General features: G+C 37.3%; 1 protein-coding gene across 10 annotated transcripts in view; it reads right to left on the bottom strand.

Annotated features, from left to right (window-relative positions):
* The window catches only part of ADAM22 (ADAM metallopeptidase domain 22), a 238,622-nt gene that overhangs the window by 28,598 nt on the left and 185,525 nt on the right, over positions 1 to 24,499 (bottom strand). For 8 of the 10 annotated variants that reach the window (XM_059885608.1, XM_059885609.1, XM_024990705.2 and 5 more), the window contains exons 19-26: positions 22,773 to 22,823; positions 22,491 to 22,554; positions 20,771 to 20,876; positions 18,130 to 18,249; positions 13,091 to 13,259; positions 9,723 to 9,837; positions 6,556 to 6,646; positions 2,478 to 2,495 (exon numbers count right to left, since the gene is read on the bottom strand). In XM_059885608.1, the coding sequence (XP_059741591.1) occupies positions 2,478 to 2,495; positions 6,556 to 6,646; positions 9,723 to 9,837; positions 13,091 to 13,259; positions 18,130 to 18,249; positions 20,771 to 20,876; positions 22,491 to 22,554; positions 22,773 to 22,823 (734 nt within the window). The remainder of the gene's footprint in view (positions 1 to 2,477; positions 2,496 to 6,555; positions 6,647 to 9,722; positions 9,838 to 13,090; positions 13,260 to 18,129; positions 18,250 to 20,770; positions 20,877 to 22,490; positions 22,555 to 22,772; positions 22,824 to 24,499) is intronic. The other 2 variants (XM_024990708.2, XM_059885610.1) reach the window with 1 other exon arrangement.

Below are 24,499 nucleotides of genomic sequence, written 5' to 3'. Positions count from 1 at the left end.
AAAGTCTTCGGAGACCACATATCAGTAACTTTCCTTACTAGAAAGCTTCACAGATTACAAAGAACTTTGTCTGCATTCGGGATTGGGGAAAGTTTAAGTGATTTCCCAAGATCACATACTAGCAGGTAGATTTCTGATTTATTCTAGATTGGTCCTCCCACCATGGAACTTCAGAGCAAAACTTAATTTAAAAGCAACTCAAATTTTTTATTTCTATTCCCTGGCATCCTTTGGAATTGGGCACGTCTTTATTGGAATATCTTCAGATATTTTCAAATGATTGTAAATTTCCTAATGTAGGCTTTGGTCCATTGGCCTTATCACCTTCTCTATAACCACTAAGATACATTCTAATAAAAGACTGTCCTTCAGAAGATATTTATATACTCACAACTTCCTGCTACAGTTCATTCCTTGCAGCTTCTCCATTTTAACAATTATTATATAACCCTATATAATACCTGGAAAATCCCATGGACAGAGGAGCCTGGTAGTCTACAGTCCATGGGGTTGCAAAGAGTCGGACATAACTGAGCGACTTCACTTTCACTTTTCATATAACCCTAAGAGTCATAAGTTTCAGACAATCATAAGGGCAAAAATAAATAAAATTTGTGCTGAAATATATAAAAAAATAGTACCTGCTGAAAAGTGACAACTCTCAAAATATAAACTAGACTTCAAAGAGTGTCCAGATTGATGAAATGGTGACTCAGTATTCATCATATACTGGTAATACTCCCAGGATTACCAGGAGGCATGAAATTACATCAGGCACAAAAAAGAGATTTCTAACAAAAATTTTCTTAGCTGTACCTATGCATATATTGAGTTAGAATAAGAAATTGGTGCTCAGGTTTACATATTTGCCATTTGTTTTTGTAATGTGGGCAATTCCTTTATTCTGGAGAATACCCCTGGTGAGAACACGTCTTAGAGCACCATAACAATTTTGCTTACATTATGTATTTATGACACTGTGCTTTCTTTTTCAAATAGTCAGCAATATTAAATTACACTGCAGAGTTAATTCTTACAGAAATGGAGCTAAATCACCAGTTTTTGATCTTTGTAGTATAATTTTATTTTTCACTGAAGAAAGCCACCAAATTTACATTTCTGGTATAACTTATCAACATCTACCCAACAGAAAGCATAAGTAGCTTCGGCTCTTCTTCAGTGTTTTTTGGACACAGAGTTTAAAACATGTCACAAAGAAATCTATTTCCTTTATTTAAATAATTTTGTTTCAGTTTTACTTTCTCCATTAATGATAGAAGTCAGTGACTCCAGAGCAAGGTCATTATTTTCTAATATTTATGGCTAACTGGGCCAGGATCTCAATGGGTACCCTGTGGGTACCACTTATGGCTAAAACCTTATACAGATTTTAAATTATAACACAGAAGGAAAGAGAACAAAGTTTAAAATTCTAGTTTGTGAAAAAAAAATGAAAGCTGTGGCTAGGGTCTGATAAAGTGTCACATTTATTACATCTTATTTCTAATCTGCCTCCGACATTTCCTACAATTGTGGGAAAAGTTAGGAGCCTGCATAGGCATCTTGAGTACAAAACTAGGACTATATGATGTGGTCTTAGATGGTCAATTTCCAGTATATTTTAATTTTTTGGTATCAATAGTTAATAGCAATTGTAAGTTTTTAAATGTGAAAGTGAGGAATGTACCTCAACATGGGCTAATTTAGATTTAGAAAAAATAGGCAAGTTTTACCTAATTACATGAATGCTTTGTATCTCTTTAGACACTGCTGGCTAAACATAGATTTTAAGGTTATATGAACAGAGTGCCTGACTTTATGGGCTTTTTATTGAAAAAAAAATAGTGTAGTAGGCAATCAGAGATTATTACTATGCAAATTATTTCTTTCAAAACCTGTACAATTATCTAATCTGTAAAAAAAAAAATTTCTTATGCAGAGATAAAACCGATTCCTCAAATGCCAAGATGCTCTCCTGATCACAATACTGTGCCTATATAAATTTTATCATTTATTAATGAAAGTTAGCAAAATAACAACAATCACTAAAAATAAATTCCTTTAGAAATCATTGTGCAAGAAAAGTGTTATAAATGTGAAGAAAAGCCAATCAACTAATGTAAACAAAGGTGACACCTTAATGTAAAGGAATTTTGTTTTAGGTAGGAAAAAATCAACTTCTAAATATACATCACTATAAAAGTAACACAAATAAGAATGACTAATTATAGTTTTGTTGGATGACAAAACCATTAAACTAAATAATGATAGATCCATTTTAAACTAACACATTCCACGGCAACAGTACTAAAATGATCATTTCAAGGCCATGAAAAATCAAGATTAGTTTATGACCACTACAACATAAAAACAAAAGTAAACTTAATTTATAACGGTATGTATGGATTCCAAAGATGATAACAAGATTTAAACCTTTTGGTTTTCAGTTTTATGTTCAGATTATTCTCATCACATACCTCTGCTCTCGATAGTTTCTTTTTACGGACAAGAAGAGAGAGAGAGAGAGAAAGAATTAGTTACCTAAAAACATACATTAAGAGAAATCACTAAACATAAAAGCATTTGATGAAAGATCTCCACTAGAATTTCTAATTGCAGAATTAAAATGAAGATCAAAAACACAGTCTTCCCCCACCTCTGCCTCACACACACACACACACACACACACACACACACACTCACATACACAAATTTTACTTCATCTTTTGAAGAAATGACACCAAAGGGTTAGTGACAACACTTTCAAGTAACCATTGTTTAAAAGCAGAAAGCTTCAGTTATTAAAAAGTAATTGTTTTCTCAATGTCAACTGTTATCATATTAAACATTTAGTAATGTCCTGAAGTCAACCTTATTTCAAATATAGGTTTTCAGACATGCACATTGATTTAAATAAGGAAACTAGTCAAGTTATATATATATATATATATATATATATATATATATATATATATATAATGTGTTTTCATGCAAATACAAATTATAATTCATTCTTTTTGGAATTTATGCCACAAACTAGAGCTCATCCTAAGAATTTCAAATATGAAGACATAAATGCCCATCAGAACATTCTGTGTATGATAGAATGAGAATTCACAGCTGTTATGGACCTCCCATGTCATCACATCACTGTGAAGTTTCACTGAAAGCAACAGTGGTAATACTTTGTTTAAAGTCTCCTAAAATAAAATTGCATGAGTTTCAGAATAAATCATTCTGAAAACAAAATGTGTTCTAGAGAGTGTGGTAAGGAGGTGCCAATGATTTTTAATTTTTAAATAAAACAAGCTAACTTCAAAATTTCTATCCTGACCTAACTAGCTGTCAGTATTTTGAAGACTTGTTGGAAGGTCAAGTAACTATCAGGTAGGCTCCTCCTTCCAAGATCAAGGCTAAGGTTGCTGTATAGATTTTGTAGCACTTTTACCTGTCAATCTATTCCATGAATTCTCTGGGCATCTTGCTTAATAATGAGCTCATGAGAGTAAAAGTGCCAATTTGATATTTAATATTTTTCATTCCTGAAACTATCATATACGGGAGAAAAATAAGCCAAAATATTTCAATTCAACATGTTTTACTTTTTATCCCCTCAATCTGATTCCCTGAGCGATCCACCAGTTACAAATGAGTATTCCTCATTTCCTATTCCTTCTATTACCCCAAGACTTGGAGAAGGGGTAGAAAGTTTAATTGGAAGGATTAATGAGAAAATGAGTTCTCAAGTCCTAAATTCGCTTGGCATTTTAAATAGAATATTCATGAATTTAATTACTGTATTAAAATTTCTACATCCTTATTCTATTTTTATACAAATTCTGAATAAATGTAGTAACATTAAAACTTTCATCATTCGGGTTCAAATTATTTATGAAGAGAATACTGTAGTAGGAACTAGATTCTGCAAAGTACATATATTCAGAAACAAAAAAGTGAAATCACTTAAATTTCATAAAAATAAGAAATGATATACAGAAAGAAATATTTTTCATTCTAATCATTAAAACAAACAGACACAGATAATTTCATTAGCAGTAGGATTAGATGTTCAGGTTTCATATTTTTGAAAGGGTAATTTTTTCCAAGATTTTAAACGTGAAATATCAGTTTACATCAATAGGTGCAGAAAACTAACAGAACTAACAATTTTGCTTTCCCTCCCGCATGACCAAACGAAATCACTGAGCTACTTCACAATAGCAATGGTGTGACGGCAACTACTACATGAGCCTTGCACAAGGGAAGTCAAGGAAATAGTGTGACGCTGAGATAGGGCTAACTCAGCTAAGGCATTAGAGAGCTCAAACAATATATGTGCAGAAAAGCCTTTCTTTCAGACATACAATTTTATACTCCAAATTATGCTGAAATCAGCTGGTGCAAATATAAGCATGCAAAGTGCCAAACAACCTGCACATTAAAGAGGCATTTGCTACACTATGCTGCTGCTGCTGCTGCTGCTGCTGCTAAGTCGCTTCAGTCGTGGCCAACTCTGTGCGACCCCATAGACAGCAGCCCACCAGGCTCCCCCGTCCCTGGGATTCTCCAGGCAAGAACACTGGAGTGGGCTGCCATTTCCTTCTCCAATGCATGAAAGTGAAAAGTGAAAGTGAAGCCATTCAGTCGTGTCCGACTCTTAGCGACCCCATGGACTGCAGCCTACCAGGCTCCTCCGTCCATGGGATTTTCCAGGCAAGAGTACTGGAGTGGGGTGCCATTGCCTTCTCCATACACTATGCTAGGCCATGTTAACTATATTATGCTAAACTTTACCCTGCTGTCTGTGCTATTTATTAACACAGCCTTGCACAAATGTCTTTCTGCATTTTTGTACTTACAACATAGAAAGTTTATCCTGGCAGTCAACTAATTACTCTCTTTTCAGCCAAAATAACTTCAGTGTTTTGACCTCACAGCCAGCAAGACCCATATACTAGTTTAAAGAGGTGTCTTTTAATTCAGTTGGGTTAAAACCATGGCTTCCCTGGTGGCTCAGAGGTTAAAGTGTCTGCCTCCAATGCGGGAGACCTAGGTTTGATCCCTGGGTCAGGAAGATCCCCTGGAGAAGGAAGTAGTAACCCACTCCAGTATTCTTGCCTGGAGAATCCCATGGACGGAGAAGCCTGGAAGGCTACAGTCCACAGGGTCGCAAAGAGTCGGACACGACTGAGCGACTTCACTTTCACTTTTCACTTTCAAAACCATGTCAGGCAGTGATAACAGTAATAACAAATGATTATATACACTATGCTGCTGCTGCTGCTGCTAAGTTGCTTCAGTCGTGTCCGACTCTGTGCGACCCCATAGATGGCAGCCCACCAGGCTTCCCCATCCCTGGTATTCTCCAGGCAAGAACACTGGAGTGGGTATACACTATGCTAGTCAATGCCTAATCAAAAAAATTTGGTTCATTTAAGTTTCATTTTATTAAACATAAGTTATTTGAATACTAAGGAAACTTTTCACATCATAAGTTGAAGTACTTAACAAGGGAAATGAGCACATTAAGTATACAAAAAGTCTGGAATCTGTGAAGTCATTTACTTAGCTAAATGCTGCTGCTGCTGCTAAGTTGCTTCAGTCGTGTCCGACTCTGTGTGACCCCATAGATGGCAGCCCACCAGGCACCCCCGTCCCTGGGATTCTCCAGGCAAGAGTACTGGAGTGGGTTGCCATTTCCTTCTCCAATGTATGAAAGTGAAAAGTAAAAGTGAAGTCGCTCAGTCGTGTCCGACTCTTAGCGACCCCATGGACTGCAGCCTACCAGGCTCCTCTGCCCATGGGCTTTTCCAGGCAAGAGTACTGGAGTGGGTTGCCATTGCCTTCTCCAGCTAAATGCTAAGGGGATCCAATATTCAAAAGTTATATAATGTGTAACTTTTTAAATCTTGCACATAGAAACAAAGAATTGTAAGCTGAACTTTGAAGCTTAAGAATTAGGTTTCTAAAAGTTGTAACTTATAGTTGAATTTTAATTTTAACACATTACATCTCTGAAGAGTTTTTCCTTCCCACAAAACACTCACTTATTTAACAAATAACAATGTCTTCTTCACATTGGTTGGGGAGAGGTTTGGCTCTTGGCAGGATCCCTGCTCATAGCAGGAAGCACTAAGGAGCTGATCATGCTCTTGATCTTGTTGATATCACCCTTGTTACTAAACGCTATGCTGTCTCATACACTATCCTGCCTAGATGTGGAGGAATGGGTTTAAGTCAAGAGAATCTGCATCACTAAACAGCCAACCAACACAGCCTTTGTATGAGACACGATTTAGATTGATTTTGTTTCATGTAATGGTTTTAAAATAATATTCAATATTTTTAGAATAGATGGGAGTTAATCTCAAAATCTAAAAAATGATAAATTACTGTTACCTCTAATCATGCCAAGGATCATCATGGATTGAATACTGAACCAGACTGATTTTCACTGCAGGTTTATTTATCCAATGATACAAAAATTTTTAGAATCATTTAGATAAATATTTTAAAGTACAGTTTGACAGTAATATACTGAGCCATTTCACTTACTTATAGCCCCATGCAGTAATTCCTAATATGAGGGCCAGCACTAAAATGGTGCCAGCAATTATGCCTATTATAATATTGGTACCAGCAACACCTGGGGGGAGAAAAAAAACAATGAAGATCAGTGAATACAGCTGAAATTTTGATATAAAATTCTTTCAGGAACTTTATTCTCCAGATTAATGATCATCACACTAATAACATTTGTTTTAAAAAGTGAGCATTTTTTCCTTTATACAGTTTTAATTTTAGAGAAGCTTTTTCCCAAATTTTATTTATGTATTCAGATATAATTGTGACAAAACACTCTATCAGTTTCAGGCATATGACAATGATTTGATATTCCTATATATCTTGAAATTAAAAGCAGGCATTTTTAAGGGAAGAGAAATCAACCATAACTTAGCAATTTGATCAATTGGTTTTTGAAAAATAATTATTTGCGTATGTTCCCTTTTAATTCTTGTCCAAGTGCATTTTGAATGTTTTTTTTCCATGTATTTTTCTGGAATATATAATGAGGTCATTGAACTAACATAAAGAATAAAATAAGGAGAAGAAAGGAGTATCACTATAAAGCACAATACCCCTGGGGAGGAATACTTAGAAATCATATTTTGGACTCCAACCTTTTCCCTAGAAATTCTAGAAATGTTATTGTTCTTATCACTCCATTTCCACAACCAGTGTAAGGTCCTTATTTTGTGTGATATTTTGTCTGTGTAAATATAAGCTTCTAAAGGGAGGAGACATGGCTACAGATGGTCAGGTGGTATACATTATAAAAGACTGTAGTTCCCAGTCTTGCCAATAATGACTATGGTATCTGGGAAAAACAATGGAAAATACAGAGTCAGGTGAGCTGGAGACTGGTGCTGATGACCTGTGAGAGCGAGGATGCACCAGACTGGCAGGGGGCCAGAGCAGGGCTGGAGATAAGGACCGGGTGATGGTGCTGTTGTGTCCGGCAGCAATAACAGACAGTCTGCGATGCAATTCTTAAGGGATCACAGCAGTGAAAGGGGTCCAGTGAGTCAAAGGACTGGACAACAAGCCCAAGTAAAAGCCCGAGAGCAGAAAACGCAGGCTGGAGGCCTGCCTGGCTTCTGGCTCAGAAGACCTGTTTGGTTGATAAAGACTTATATTCCATGTTAAATTGCGGGGTTCTCACCCAGGGCAGCTTAGTTAGCTCTTTGTCTGCTGCACTCCTGAGGAATCAAAGACAGTAATCATGGATGACTGGAACAGATTCCAATTCCCCATGATGGAGTGGCAGCCTCTCTATCTGGGAGCCCTCAGGAGTCACATGGGACAGCAGGGCTCAGACATCCAGGAGACTAGCCGACTCCACCCTGCCCCAGTCATCTGTGGGATAGAGGGTGCAGATACCAGAGGACTCCTGGGGCATTGGGATTTTCCCACTGTAAGACCTAGCCCATCTCCCCTTCTTTTCTTTCCAGAGATTTAACATGCGTGAGTGCTTAGTCACTCAGTCATGTCTGACTCTTTCCAATCCTTTTAACTAGCTTGCCAGGCTCCTCTGTCCAGGGGATTTTTCAGGTAAGAATGCTGGGGTTGCCATTTCCTCCCTCAGGGGATCTTCCCAACTCAGGGACTGAACCAGCATCTCCTGTGTCTTCTGCATTGCCGGCAGATTCTTTACCCACTGAGCCATGGGGAGAGCTCCAGAAAATTAACAGGGATCAATAGACCCTGATGCTGGGAAGGAGGGCAGGAGGAGAAAGGGGGGACAGAGAATGAGATGGTTGGATGGCATCACTGACTCAATGGACATGAGTTTGAGCAAACTCTGGGAGATAATGAAGGACAGGGAAGCCTGGTGTGCTGCAGTCTATGGGTCATAGAGTCAGACACGACTGAGCGTCTGAACAACAAGCAACTCAAATGCTAGTTCTGGTTACTTCTAAGTAATAGTATGACTTTTGACAAGCCAGTTAAATCCACAGACCTGAAGAGGCTTCTTTCTACGTTAAGTGCAGGAACCAGCCCCACAACCATTGCTAAGACTGAAGATGCCAAAATCCTAATCACTCTGTGAGTTTTATTATGAAAGTCACATTGACTAATACATTTAACCTGTATGGATGATTAGAATAAAAATAATAATTTTCTCATTCTTTGGAGCTGAATGGACTTCAGGACTTGAACATTATTTTATGCAGAAGAATACTCAATAATGAAATGATAAAAATAGTTTTAAAAGGGACATTCATCTTCAAGGTATGTCTTCTTTCCACTATCTGCATTTAATTTCTACTTCTCCATTTGGGCAACTCTTGCTTTTAGAACTACACCTGCTGCTTCTTATCCATGTCAAACCCCTTCCAGGCACCTTGGCCAAGGTTACTACTTCTAGAATTACCTACAGTAGAGGCTACAGAAACTGGAGTTTAATATAGATGTGGTTCTTTAAGAGAGAATATTAAAGCTAACAAAATATTTTTAAAATCAATTCAAATTTTTCCTCATTTACTTAGTCCCAGTATATAAGAAGTATAAAATATAAAATCATACACTTAACAATTTTGATTACTTTATTCATTTAAAAGAAATACTAGGGCTTCCCTGGTGGCCCAGTGGTAATGAATCTGCCTGTCAATGCAGGAGACACAGGTTTAATCCCTGGTCCAGGAAGATTCTATAAGCCAGGGAGCAACTAAGCCTGTCCACAACAACTATTGAGTCTATGTTCTAGACCTTGGGCTCCGCAACAAGAGAAGCCACCACCACGAGAAGCCCACACTCTGCAACTGGAGAGTGACCCCCGCTCACCACAAGTAGAGAAAGCCCATGCACAGCAACAAAGACCCATCATAGCCAATAAATAAAAACTAAATCATATTTTTTAAAAAAGATGCTAGGATTTGTTGTCAGCTCCAAATAAGTATAATACTTGGAAAATATCAGCCTGATATAGAACAAGATATGGCTAAATCAATAGACTAAGTTATATTCAATATTTCATATTACGAGATAATGGAAATAATTGGTTTCATAATGAGGGCCCCAGTTGTACATTGTAATTCATTATTATGTGGATTTAACTTATATTTGAATTATATAAAAATAATCCAAACGAAGCTTAGGAAGGGCAGTTTTCTCTTCCTTGTGCATAAAGACAACATAATGGGACCAAAGTAAGTACCTACCATTGCCAGACAGCGTAATGCCAGCTTTTGCATCATCATTGTAAGGGAAGTAAGTGCTGCAGTCTTCACCTACCCAGTGTCTGTTACACACACACTTCAGCTCATTACTGCAAACCTGAAACCCAAAATCAATCTAAAATCAACACTAACTCTTAGGTACAGAGGCATGCAAAATAAACATTAATTTTTAAAAATAAAAATTAATTGTATTAATTTCTAATAATTATATGCCTAGAATTAGATGGGATTGGACATTTATTGGTATTTTCTTCCTATTTCTAATCACTTACTAATTATCTTGCTCAAAAAATATTTTCTAGAGAGCAACAGTTGACCCAGAGAAAACAACAAAGTTTAAGAGAGAATTTACATTCCTTACACAAAAATCGATGATCAATTTGAATTTTGTTAACCCAAGTTTTATGAGGGAGATTTTAAAAACCTAAGCAGAATTACAATCATTTTCCAATTATCCAATACAAAGTTTTCTTCTTCTAAAGAAAGGGTCTTTATACCAAAATTTTATTCATCTTTTAGGAAGCAGATAAGATAAAGGGAAATCTGACAAAGAAGAGGTGAGGCCTGAGGCTTTGCAGCGGTCTGAGAAGAAAGCTTCACAAAACCATAACCTGGGCACCTCACCCCAAGCTCCAGGGCTTAGCTATCTCAGGGGTCATGGAAACTGAGAAGTCCCTCAAACAAAGCCTAGGGGAAAAATTCACATAAACTGGCACCACATTTTTTAAAATTATCAGACAATAGTCTTCACTTATATATTCAGGAAACAGAACCTATGTTTCTGTTCTAAAATCTTATTATTCAAAGCAACTTTGAAAGGAATGAGTAGGAGAGAATTCAGTTAGGGTTAGGATCAGAGAAGTTCTTCAGAACTCAGGTTTGATGGGATGGGTTTCTCATTTTTGTCTGCTTGAATTTGCCAGAAGACAACATACATGCAGATTTAACTGTACGATAGATATGATCAACAAATTGCAGATTTCAAATTAATTCAGATTAGCAACTTTCTGCAGATTAACAAATATGCAGGAAGGAAAAAAAAAAAAAAAGGCCTGAGTTTGAGACCCCAAGTGTGTTTTCAACAGATTAGGTCAATAATCAGGTCAACTGGTTTCTCCAAGTGTGTTTCCACATCATGCAGCAGCACCAGTGATACACTGACAAGAATAGTGAAACACTGTTCACTGTACAATGATCATAATAAACACAATCACAGCTGACATTATTGAATATTCACTGTGTCACAGGGATTGATCTAAGTATTATGTATCAGATACAGGTGTTAATTCCCTGATTCTTCACAACAATCCTGCATCCTAGGCAATATTATTATTCCCACTTTATAAGAATAGAGTGAAACACAGAGAAGCTAACTAATTTGCCCAATCTCACCCAGTTAGTAAAGAGGAGAGCTGGATTTCACACTCAAACTGTCTGGTTCCAAGCCCACACTCTTAACCTACATGATGTAGAGTATAAAGAGAATATTTACTGTATTTCACATTTTAATTTTTGTCACATATACAAAGTTGAGTCACTATAAGTTAAAAACACATAGGATATAACCTTTCTGTATTATGCATATTAATGATTTGATGCTATTTGCCACCTGATTTACTTGTGTCTATTACTTTTTTGTGTGTGCATGTGTGCTAAGTCGCTTCATGTGTCCAACCTTTTGTGACCCTATGGACCGGAGCCTGCCAGGCTCCTCTGTCCATGGGGATTCTCCAGGAGAGAATACTGGAGTGGGTTACAATGCCCTCCTGCAGGGGATCTTCTTGTACCACGGATTGAACCTGCATCTCTTAGGTCTCCTGCACGGGCAGGTGGGTTCCTTACAACTAGTGCCATCTGGGAAGCCCCATCACTCATCATGCATTACTCATTCCTTAAACAGTTAATTAACACAACTCTGTGTTACATACTCAGGACTTCTAGATGAATAAGATACAGTATTCATTAGCATTATGATCAAGAAATTATTCCATTATGCTTTTCTCCCATCTCCCAAAAAGCATCTCTCCCTAACATCCTCTAACTTATAAAGGAAAGAAGACTTAGCAGATTCCTTTGAAATAAGGAGCAAAACTACTTCCTATATACCTCCTCTATTCTCCTGTACCAGAAGAATTCCTATTCTTAGGCAAAAAGTAACAATTACTAAGGCCTTCCTTAGGAAATTCTTGGTGTATCCTTCAGGGATATACACAGAATGACCGGGATTGAAGGCTTACACTTCCAGGACAAGGATTCTCAACTGGTTAGTATAACCAGAAGGAACCCAGAGAAGATAAAAAGAAAATCATGGCACATGCTAAAAGAAGAAGATTCAAGAAATTTTCGTCAGTGTAGGAATTCCTAACTGAAAATGACAAAACTGTACTTGCTAATAGAGCATGTTTATTTAACCTATAAATTTACCTATATCTTGTCAGATACATGATTAAAAAGACAGACTTTAGCCTTTTAAATACCACCATTTTTTCTATTTGGGCTTCCTAGGTGGCATAGTGGTAAAGAATCTGCCTACCAATGCTGGAGATGCAAGACTTGAGTTCAATCCCTGGGTCAGGAAGATCCCCTGGAGAAGGAAATGGCAAACCACTCCAGTAATCTTGCCTGGAAAATACCATGGACGGAGGAGTGAGACAGGCTACAGCCCATACGGTCACAAAGAATCAGACATGACTGAGCACCACCAGCACCACCATTCTTTCTATTCATCTCTGAGATTCATTTCCTTAATTATTCTGCTTCTATTTCTAGATGTTATCCTCAGCTGGTACCCACTGTTTTGGTCAAGGCAATTATTTATGGTCTGTTCTAATTGGTCAGTGTGTGCTGCTGCTAAGTCGCTTGAGTCGTGTCGGACTCTGTGCGACCCCAGAGATGGCAGCCCACCAGGCTCCCCCGTCCCTGGGATTCTCCAGGCAAGAACACTGGAGTGGGTTGGTCAGTGCCTGGACCATACCAACTGTTAAGTATTGTGGCTACTGCCCCTACTTTGTACTCCCTTTTTCATCCCATTACAGTTTGTTAAAATTTGTCTCCTAAGTCACTTGTAGAAAACTCAGATTATATTCTATTAGATCAATTTAACCTAATAAGAGTGGAAAATGGAAGAATTTGGTTAGGAAGATAAAACTTTTTCTCATTCTCAAGCTTTCAAAGATTACACAACAGAAATATACAAATGACTATGACCACATGACTGTTTATACACTAGCTGGAGAAACATGGGCAGGTATGTTTTCCATTATTACAGAAATAGGCAGTTCAGGGTCATATCTGTTTCTCTGATATAAAAGAACTGAATAGACCCCTATGGTGAGGCAGTGAATACTTACTCCATTTCCTGAGCAAACAGTGCCTTCTTTATTGCTTAAGCAAGTACTAAAGTTGAAGGAAGCCACAGGAAGACACCTGTGTTCTAAACACATCATTTTGGGACCACAGGGTGTCCCGTCTTCCACATAACCAAGGTCAACATCTTCATCAAGCTTAACGTGCCCACCACTAAAAATAAATTGAGAGCAAAAAGAAAGCAGGATTCCATTAATTTACATTTATCTTGAGACTACATTTAAAAATTTTAAAGTAGGCAATATCACTTTCTCTATTTTCTCTTTATTACCTAATTTTAAAAGTAGCATAAACATTTTCAATCTCCAAATGGAGAAAGCAATTGAATCTTTTGATCTAATTATTTGCAGAGATATTTATATTCCTTAGGATTTAAACATAATTATTATAACAAGGGCCTGAAATGGCTTTATCATTTTCCTTTGGCTACTATGCCATGTACAAGTCAAGTAAGCCATTATTAATAACATTTGATTTGATAAATAAGTACTTTCAAGATTTTAAATACATTTCAAACAATGATGAGAATTTTTTAGTTTTGGTTACATTTCCCCAAAAGATTGTTCTATTTACAAACTACAGTTGACCTTTGAACAACATGGGGGGTAGGGGTACCACCCTCCATGCAATTGAAAATCCAAGTTCCACATCCACAGATTCAACCACTGGGGGATTATGTAGTGTTGTAGCATATATTTATTAAAAAAAAAATCTGTATTTACTGAAAACAACATGCACATAAATAGACCCTTGTAGTTCAAACCAGTGTTGCTCAAGGGTCAACTGTATATTTGAGAATGGCTAAACTATGGCAACAACTATTCAATACAGCAACCCATACATTAGGCAGGAGTAAGAAAGAAACAGGATAAAAACAATTAAATAAACAGGATAGGGACTGAAAATGTATATTCATCATCTATTCATATAGTACCATGTCAATGCTATTACAAAAATTTCCATTCTTGTTTATTTGTTTTTATCAAAATTATGCATGCATATAGTTTTATGAGTTAAACAGACAAATTGGTTTTTACAATGCAGTGAAGGGATCCATTGCCCCTACTCCTCTTATATCCTTCCCTGGAGGAATCACTTTCTACTCTTAACTGATTCTTTCTTTATTTATGTACATATTTTTAAATAATGAGTTTGTATCACTATTTTTAATTTTCCTATTTTCAGTATTATCAATTGACTGCCTTTTATGGAATTTGAGAATTCATCTCTTTCCCCTTTCCTTCCATTATACATTTTGTTGATAACTAGTTAAATTAACAACAAATCATGCATTGTTAGGACTTAGTAAATGTACACCATAATTATACCTTTTCTTTTACTTGTATAACTTTTTATTTTCCCTCAGATTCAGTTAGGTTCAGTTCAGTCACTCAGTCATGTCCGAGTCTTTGCGACCCCATGAATCGCAGCTCGCCAGGCCTCCCTGTCCATCACCAACTCCCAGAGTTCACCCAAACTCATATGCATTGAGTCGGTGATGCCATCCAGCCATCTCATCCTCTGTCGTCCCCCTCTCCTCCTGCCCCCAATCCCTCCCAGCATCAGGGTCTTTTCCAATGAGTCAATTCTTCACATGAGATGGCCAAAGTATTGGAGTTTCAGCCTCAGCATCAGTCCTTCCAAAGAACATCCAGGACTGGTCTCCTTTAGGATGGACTGGTTGGATCTCCTTGTAATCCAAGGGACTCGCAACAGTCTTCTCCAACACCACAGTTCAAAAGCATCAATTCTTTAGTGCTCAGCTTTCTTCACAGTCCAACTCTCACATCCATACATGACCACTGGAAAAACCATAGCCTGGACTAGACGGACCTTTGTTGGCAAAGTAATGTCTCTGCTTTTTAATGTGCTATCTTGGTCATAACTTTCCTTCCAAGGAGTAAGCGTCTTTTAATTTCATGGCTGCAGTCACCATCTGCAGTGATTTTGGAGCCCCCAAAAATAAAGTCGGACACTGTTTCCACTGTTTCCCCATCTATTTGCCATGAAGTGATGGGACCAGATGCCATGATCTTCGTTTTCTGAATGTTGAGCTTTAAGCCAACTTTTTCACTCTCCTCTTTCACTTTCATCAAGAGGCTTTGTAGTTCTTCTTCACTTTCTGCCATAAGGGTGGTGTCATCTGCATATCTGAGGTTATTGATATTTCTCCTGGCAATCTAGATTCCAGCTTGTGTTTCTTCCAGTCCAGCATTTCTCATGATGTACTCTGCATAGAAGTTAAATAAGCAGGGTGACAATATACAGCCTTGACGTACTCCTTTTCCTTTTTGGAACCAGTCTGTTGTTCCATGTCCAGTTCTAACTGTTGCTTCCTGACCTGCATATAGGTTTCTCAAGAGGCAGGTCAGGTGGTCTGGTATTCCCACCTCTTTCAGAATTTTCCACAGTTTATTTTGATCCACACAGTCAAAGGCTTTGGCATAGTCAATAAAGCAGAAATAGATGTTTTTCTGGAACTCTCTTGCATTTTCCATGATCCAGTGGATGTTGGCAATTTGATCTCTGGTTCCTCTGCCTTTTCTGAAACCAGCTTGAACATCTGGAAGTTCAGAGTTCACGGATTGCTGAAGCCTGGCTTGGAGAATTTTGAGCATTACTTTACTAGCGTGTGAGATGTGTGCAATTGTGTGGTAGTTTGAACATTCTTTGGCATTGCCTTTCTTTGGGATTGGAATGAAAACTGACCTTTTCCAGTCCTGTGGCCACTGCTGAGTTTTCCAAATTTGCTGGCATATTGAGTGCAGCACTTTCACAGCATCATCTTTCAGGATTTGAAAGAGCTCAACTGGAATTCCATCACCTCCACTAGCTTTGTTCGTAGTGATGCTTTCTAAGGCCCACTTGACTTCACATTCCAGGATGTCTGGCTCTAGGTGAGTGATCACACCATCAAGTCTCTTATTTGATCACTGAATTATCTGTCACTAACTCAAAATTACACCAACCCTGCTGTCAAAATCTCCACTTAAGATGTGTCTGAACATCAGTTCATCTTGCTGAAATAATCTCCCCTAGAGTTTCAATTTGGAGTTCCCCTGCTCCTATCTGATCTGGTTGGCCCCTGTAAATGGTACAGAGCTGGCTATCTTGGCTTTCTCCAGGATACTATTCATTGGAGGATTGCCCTGTCTCTCTCCAGAATGAATATCTTGTTTCCTAAATTCACTATGTTTCTTTCTTAGTTTTCTTCTTTATTTTGGTGGAGCACAATTTCTAACAGCTTTGAGAAAGGACTTAGGGGAGTAAACTTGGGGAAAACTTGCATATCTAAATGTGTCTTTATTTTCTACCCTCACACTCGATTCATAGTTTGCCTGAGTACGGAATTCTACTTTGGAAATTATTTTCTCCATTGTCTTTCAGATCCCAGCACTCTTGTTGATAGATTTGAAACCATTCTAATGCCTATTCCTTTTTTTTTTTTTTCCTCTCCTCTCTGGAAACAGTTGGGATTCTTTTTCCTTAGGTTCTGAAATTTCATAATGATAAGTTTTGATGTATTACTAATTTCACTAATTTCACCTTGCACCTGGTGAGCCTGGTAATATGGAAATTCAAGTCCAAAGGTTCTAGATAATGCTCTTGGAGTTGCTGCTGCTGCTGCTAAGTCGCTTCAGTCGTGTCCGACTCTGTGCGACCCCAGAGACAGCAGCCCACTAGGCTCCTCTGTCCCTGGGATTCTCCTTGCAAGAACACTGGAGTAGGGTGCCATTTCCTTCTCCAATGCATGAAAGTGAAAAGCGAAAGTGAAGTCGCCCAGTAGTGTCCAACCTCTGAGCCACCAGGGAAGCCCCCTAGCGACCCCAGCCATTGCTAATTTCCTCCCTGCTGTTTTCTCTGTTCTTTATTATTTCTATTCTAACATGGTGAGCTTTACTCTATGTCCCTTTCTTTGTCTCTTTTACTCTACTTTCTGGGAGATAATTTCAACTATTGAGTTTAATGTTTGCCATCTTTTTTTTTTTAATTTCTAACAGCTTTCCTTTGTTTTCTCTTAATATTCCTCATTTTTAAAAATTCTACCCTATTCTTGTTTCATGATAGAAGTATCTTAAAATATTTATAGGTAGTTGTTGCATTTTCTGGTCATTTCTCTCTCTCTTTTTAGGTTAGAGTCTTTCTTCACAAATCTGGTCATCTGTTTATATTTGAGTTGGGGAACCAGACAGATGATTGGAAGTTCTGGGACTTTCTGACTGAATATCAATGAGGCTAGATCACTTCTACACACTTCTGATAACTGATTTTTCTGCTGACAGTAAGCTTGGAAACCTTCTGTTTTATTCTTGCAGACTGTAAAGCTCAAATCTTTCATGGGAGGGTGAGCAGTCATCAGCTTAGCTGGGTCAGGGAAGTAAGCTGTAGATCTAGCAGCTTCTTTAACAGAGTTCACCTATCTTTTTCATGTGAGTTCCTTCCTCTATCCCCAAGTCCTTTGTTCCCTCTTCCAGAAGTAGATGATGCTGCCCATTTTGAGCCTTTTGGGACTGGCAGTATATATTGAGTCAGTTTCTTGGTTTTCCCCATTACTGACTGAGGACTTCAGCATTTTTAGTTTTGATAATCATCTGCCACACATCTATTTGTTCTCCGTGCTCTAGGATTTTGTTGCTGCTGTTTCCTCTCCCTTTTTCTGCTTCCTTATGGACATACAAATTCTAGAAAAATATCTATTTAGTGTCATTTTAGTGGGATTTCATACGGGAGCAAAGGAAGATGCCTGTATTTAATCCACTGATAAGAATGAAATGCAAACTAAACCGTGCAAGATTTAACTGGACAATTAAACATAACTCTAGCTACCATACAATAGTCCACATTCAATTAATTCTTCCCTTCTTTCTATCTGTTCTCTGTCAGGATTTACTTAATCATCCCTATGGACTAGAATCCATTTCACCTTACTAACATACATATGAACTGAAAATAGAAGTAATCCTAAGCTTCATTCCTGGGAAATAAGATGGCTAATGTTCTCATAGAAGGGTTAGATCATTACCTGCAGTTTAATGTTCTTCCCTGCTGTACAACTAAAGTAGACGTGATTTCACCATCGAGTTCTCCAAGTCTTGGGATATTACCAATGTTCGTACACAAAAGGTAACCACAAAGCACATCCCTGTGTCAGAAAAGTACCAAGTATTTACTTCTTCCCTCAAAGATACAGCAAAAGCCATACAGTTAGAACAATAATGTTATCTTACTTAAGCATTTGTTTTTTCATCAACTGTACTATTGCTTCAAATTACAAGCAAAACAAAATAACCTCAGATTAGTTTACTCCCAGCTTTAAAAACTGTCTTCTCTGAAACGTTTGGTGCATCAAAATCCCAACTGTGTTCTAGATTTTCCTTTATTGTCCGCTAAGTATTTATCTAAAGAAAATTATCCATCAAATGGACTTCTTTTATATCTGAATCTCTTTCCTCATTACACATCACAGGATATACTAAGACATTTAAAAAAATATTTGATAAGTGAATGAATGAACTTTGAATGAGGATTCTTTTAGAATACAGTGTTTTCTTCAACCAATGGCACCAGAATTAAAGAACAGATTATATACTTTGTGGCTTCTCAACCACATAGGATCATGATTCCTTTTCCAATATATTCTACTTCTCCCCCAGTTAGCACATACAATTCTAATTTAACTTGTAACATATTTTAATTTGTGTTAACTACTATCTTACATATTCTCTATATTTAAAACATTTTAATCATTAAGATAGATAATGATAAACATATTCTAATAAATGTCTTGCAAAGACTTATTAGCAGGCCAGCAATTATATATGGAAATATTAGACTTTATCATATAGAAAAAGAGAAAAATTAAGACTTGCATCTATCACCAACATAGAAAAATATGTATTATTGTATTAAAAAATAATTGTTAAAAGTTATATCATCACATTATTGTATATATCATAAATAAAAATGCTTTTTAACATAGAAGACACTCAACATTTTTCATTGGAGTTTACTAAATACTTTAGTATAATATTAAAAACATTAGATGATTTTTATTCTTAAGGAAATTATACTCTGGGTAAGAAGAGAAATTACATACATTAAACATCTATAAAACATAGAGTTAGTGACAAGAACCATAAAAGTAATGCAAAGGATGCAGGAAAAGAGGGAAGTGTGGGGAAATAAATAATAATAAATAAAATAATCCAGAAATAATTTACAGAGTAAGTGCTATCCAAGGGGATGGGGATGGGTAATTTTGGGATAGGTAAAATTTTTTTATGGAGTATATAGGGTACTTCCTAAAGTATGAATAGCACACATACCCGTGTGGAAGTGCTGCTACTGCTGCTGCTAAGTCGCTTCAGTCGTGTCCGACTCTGTGTGACCCCATAGACGGCAGCCCACCAGACTCCCCCGTCCCTGGGATTCTCCAGGCAAGAACACTGGAGTGGGTTGCCATTTCCTTCTCCAGTGCATGAAGGTGAAAAGTGAAAGTGCAGTCACTCAGTCGTGTCCGACTCTTAGCGACCCCATGGACTGCAGCCCACCAGGCCCCTCAGTCCACGGGATTTTCCAGGCAAGAATACTGGAGTGGGGTACCATCACCTTCTCCAGTGTGGAAGTAGGACAATAAAATATATTAGAAATGGCAAGGTTTGCTAGACTTTGAAAGAGTAGAGAAGAAGAAAACAAAATATGTAGGTTGGGGAAAATTATGGAAGAGGTACAGTGCCGACCTAAGGCTCCATTTCATGTATTAAGCAAGATGGTATGACATTTAGCAAAGTGGTTAAAAGAGAATTCTAAAATCAGACTGCTGAATTCTAATTCTGCTCCTATTATATCCTAGCTACATGACCTTAGTCAACTTAACTGTCTCAGTTTCCTTCTACATAAAACAAGGCAAACTGCCATTAAGATTAAATGACATCACTTATGTAAAGTGTAATACAGTTCCTAACACACAGTGTGCACTGAATAGATGTTATTCTTACTATCAATTAAGTATGTGGAACCAGTGAAATTTGAACAAAGAACTGACATGGTCAAAAGGTTCAGTAAAAGATTATTTTGATGGGATCATGCTAGACACTGCTGGCAGAGAAAACTAAGAGGTTTCTGTATTAGTTGAAGAATTGACATAGGTCTTAATTGGGGTAATGCAATAGGCACAGAAATGAAGAGATGAATTAAAGACAAATTGTGGAGGAGTGAAAGAGAAGAATAAACATGATTTGTCATTTGGATTATGAGTCAGAGAGAAGGTAGCATCAAGGATCACTCTGAGGCTTCTAAACAGGAGAATGAGATATTAAGATCTCTGGGGAAAAGAGTTCTCTATTAAAGTCAGCGTCAGATAATTCCATCTATCAGCACTGAGAACATTCTGTTGGCTTTAATTTTTGTTGCCTTTGAGATGCTGACAGCTGTCTTCTAGGTGAGAAAGACCTAAGGCAGCCATAGGCATCGCTTGAGCCTTAGGAGAGAGGTCAGAATACATATTGAGATTCAGAAACCCTCTGCAAAGGTGCTATTGGAACTCTGGGAAGAGATGAGGGAAAGAGAATGCTTTATGGCATGCAGAAAACAGGGAAGTCCTGGTTGCCTCAGAAGTAGTGCCTGGAACTGAGGTATAAACTCGGCCAGTTTCTCCTTCTCACCGTTTGTTGCACTGTATCCACGTGTCTTTGTCTTTCCCACAGTTACCCTTCTCGGTGCCTTCTATATTCAGTTTCTCATAGCAGTATTTGTCTGATGACATCACATCTGAAGCAGAATAGAGTTTTCTGTCAGTGAGAGATATGCCACGTGAGCTGTTCAACTCTTTGCAGTAAGGGGAAAACACTTGTGAAGAACTCTCTTCTTTCACTACAATGTTACCAATTGCAAAGGTTGTATCCATGTTGCACAAGAGTTCCCCATACCAAAACTATCCATCACTTGCATACATTTCTCACAACTGCTCATTTAAAACTTGAAAACAAATCTGTTTAGATCTTTGATATGATTCAGGCTGTAAGTTCTGAGAATAACACTCCTGAGAATTTAGCCAATAACTGGGGAAAGATGCTACCAAATGGTTCACTGACAAATGTTCAATGCTTTAATCTCAGTGCCAGATATAAAGCATGAATTTTTCACTCAGCAACTTTTATGAATCATAAAGACAACTTTATTAAAAGAATGATCCACGATAATTAAAGACTCAAGAAACAGCAGTATTTCCACCTTGTTTATTAATTCTTAACGGCTATTAAAAAGTTACTCTGCTTGTAAGCAAACCTGAATTCATGTTAAATCTCTGACTGTCAAATAACATTTTAAGTCATGTCAGAATTTTTGTCAGGATTTTATTTTTGCTAAAGCCAAGGTCAGTTGATGGAGCTATCCAAGATTTAGATCAAAACAACTTTTGCAAACTAATCAAAAGATGACTGTCAGAATATATTTTTTAAACTGATAATGTTTGGTAGTTTCTTTTCCTACTTCTTGCTATCAGCCACTAATTTTTCTCAAGAGGAGGAAGAAAAAACCATATTTCTTTGTCCAGAGCACAAGCCTACATAACTAAAATGTTCTCCCATCCCAGTGTTTCTCTAGTTGTTCAACAGAGAGCATACACTTCCATTCCCAAAAGGATTATAGCCAGTCTTTGTGACAGTTAATGGTTATCATTATCTTTACAGCTTGCTTTCCAATGTAAATCATCTTTTGAAAGAGTTTGAAGCAAACACTTCTTTCAGAAGGGCCAGTAATACTTCTGGAAAAACATAGCATTTAAATATGCATCTAAATTAAATATGTTTTAGATATAAATGTTACATATTTCCTTCTGAAAATCTGCCAAAGTTTGAAGGGAATAACATTAAAATTTCTTTCTGATATGACAGAGTTACCTTAGCAGAAATTCACCTATAACTAGGAAAACCAGCTAGAGTTTAAGAAAGAGAGATAAGAAAGAAAAAGCAATTCTACCTAAAAGGCTACAGTTCTTATCCAAGGGTGCCCAACTTGGGGTCCATGTCCATTCCACATGGTTGATGGGTTTTGCCTAAGGATACTAAGTTAAAGACAGCATAAGAGGATCAGAAATCCAGGTTTGCTTTGTTCTCCAAGTTGCATACCCTGGAATGGATTTTATCTGCCTGGCAGCAAAGCCACTTTCCATCCAAAGACATGGCTAACTAGCCAAGACATACAGAGCTGTGTCTTATCAAAGGAGGTGCTTTTCTCTAATTTCCACAAAAGAGTTCCTGCTGCAGTGGCTCTGAAAGTCCCTGAGTCATAATAAAGTGGTTGAAAAATTACTTCCATCCAGTTCACATGCCCTCGGGCCAGCTACCACACTTGGAGAAGGCTCAAACCTTGTTATTTACTCACTTTGCCCCCAGATGTATTTGCATTGTCTATCCCTGGTTTTACATCTTCCTCCAAAACAAATTCCCTAAAACGGAAAAGCATACCCGTTAGCAGCACAACGTCTACTTCCATCAGGTAACTGAAAAATATGACTAAGAAAACTAGTAGATGAGTATTATAAAGGCATTTTACCTTCAGAGTTGACTACAAAACATTTAATATGATCTTCCTACTTTGATGAGACTTAGTATTTCTTTTGTGCTGGTATATAGGAAACATTTAGGTAAAGATGAAGTAACCTACCTGGACACCATCACATGAATAACCATCCATCTTATGAATATTGGGGGCACACTAGGAAAAGAAAACAGAAATATGAACCAAATACACAGCAAGATATTAAGATGAGCTAATCTCTTTAAAGGTTTTCGTTTTGAAAATGAAGTCTCATAATACAGGGTATCTCCCAAATCATCTGAAAAAAAACAACACAAGATCAAGAGAAAACAAAAGGAAATGTAACAATTGATGCATTTTCCCCTAAAAATAGGGATCTACCAGAGGAAAAGAGCAGTTGATTTGTAAATCCTTATTTACAAATAAAAAGAACCAACAGCAAAGACTCAGCTAACTTATACAGACACATGACTTCTCAGAGCAAGAAAACCAGAGCACAAGACAAAGCCAGAAGGATGCCACCAGATGGAGCAATAGATATGGTTTCCTCTTTCTTAACCATGAGAAGTAACAGTTTTTATACATAAAATGATTCTCAAGTGAAAGTCTACCTTGGACATGTCAGAAAAAGACATGTTTTATAGCCATCCCCTGCCCCCCAACTTTTCTTCCCTTGGAGCAACTGCGGAAAAGACTGCAAAAGATTGCAAAACATTCCTATCTGGATAGAAATGTAAAAAAAAAAAAAACAGGAAAAATGAAAGACTAAAGTCTCTAATATTCCCGCCATCCAGAGACAACTATTTTTTATAATTTGGTACATTTTTTCCTCTACCTTTTTCAACATAATGTGGTATTTTATAATATAAGTATAATCAGATTATAGATAATGCTTTATATTCTGTTTCAGCCCTTTACTTTCATCATGCAAATTTAATTGCATCATAATAAACTTTTTTGTAGGTGTCTTTATAGCTATAACACATTCCCTGAGCTAACAAGTCATATAATCAATGTATTAAAATATTTACTTACAAGTATCTCAAATTATGCCATTACAACCAATGCAACAAGAACATCTTTGTATGCACATAATTTTCAGATTTAGAATTCTTTTGAAATCCTGCTTATCACATAATTACATTTTAAAGAAGTTGCTTTAATATACTTTCATTCCCAGAGCCCATTAGGTAATCATTCATTGTATCCCCATCCTCACTAGGTGTAAGCTTAGGAAAACAATGCTAATTAGCCAGTAAGAATGCAAATCTTTAATCTCTTAAGATGACTGCTTTTAAAATAAAGCATTTTTAATGCTTAAAGTAGGGCTTCCTGGGTGGCGCAGGGATCAAGAATCTGCCTGCCAATGAGGAGATGCAACAGATGCGGGTTTGATCCCTGGGTCAGTATGATTCCCTGGAGTAGGAAATGGCAACCCGCTCCAGCATTCTTGCCTGAAAATTTCCATGGATAGAGGAGCCTGGCGGGCTACAGTCCATGGGTTAGCAGAGTCGGACGTGACTGTCTGAGCATAGCACAGATAAACCACTACTAATTCTCTTTTCTCTAGAGAAAATAGATTTGGGCAGTCTTCACTTTGCATGGCTCCAGCGTGAAGGAATTTCACTAACTATGGTTTTGTTAAATAATACCAGTACCCCAAGGACACATTCAATTTCAGTTACATAGTAGATTAAGTATGAATAATTGCACAAAGAACAAATTTTGCTATTAGCTCTTCAGTCCACCAGTCGCTTGGTAAATAAGATACGGCCATCACGGTCAACAGCCCATCTAGGTGCTTCTTTCAACGTCTGTCAGGATTGACCACTGAGCATCTGTTCATTCAGTTC

The sequence above is a fragment of the Bos taurus genome, chromosome 4, assembly GCF_002263795.3.
Source record: "Bos taurus isolate L1 Dominette 01449 registration number 42190680 breed Hereford chromosome 4, ARS-UCD2.0, whole genome shotgun sequence".
In the NCBI taxonomy this organism is placed as follows: domain Eukaryota; kingdom Metazoa; phylum Chordata; class Mammalia; order Artiodactyla; family Bovidae; genus Bos; species Bos taurus.
Note: the sequence above shows the minus strand (reverse complement) of the source record. Positions and strands in the feature narration are given on the sequence as shown.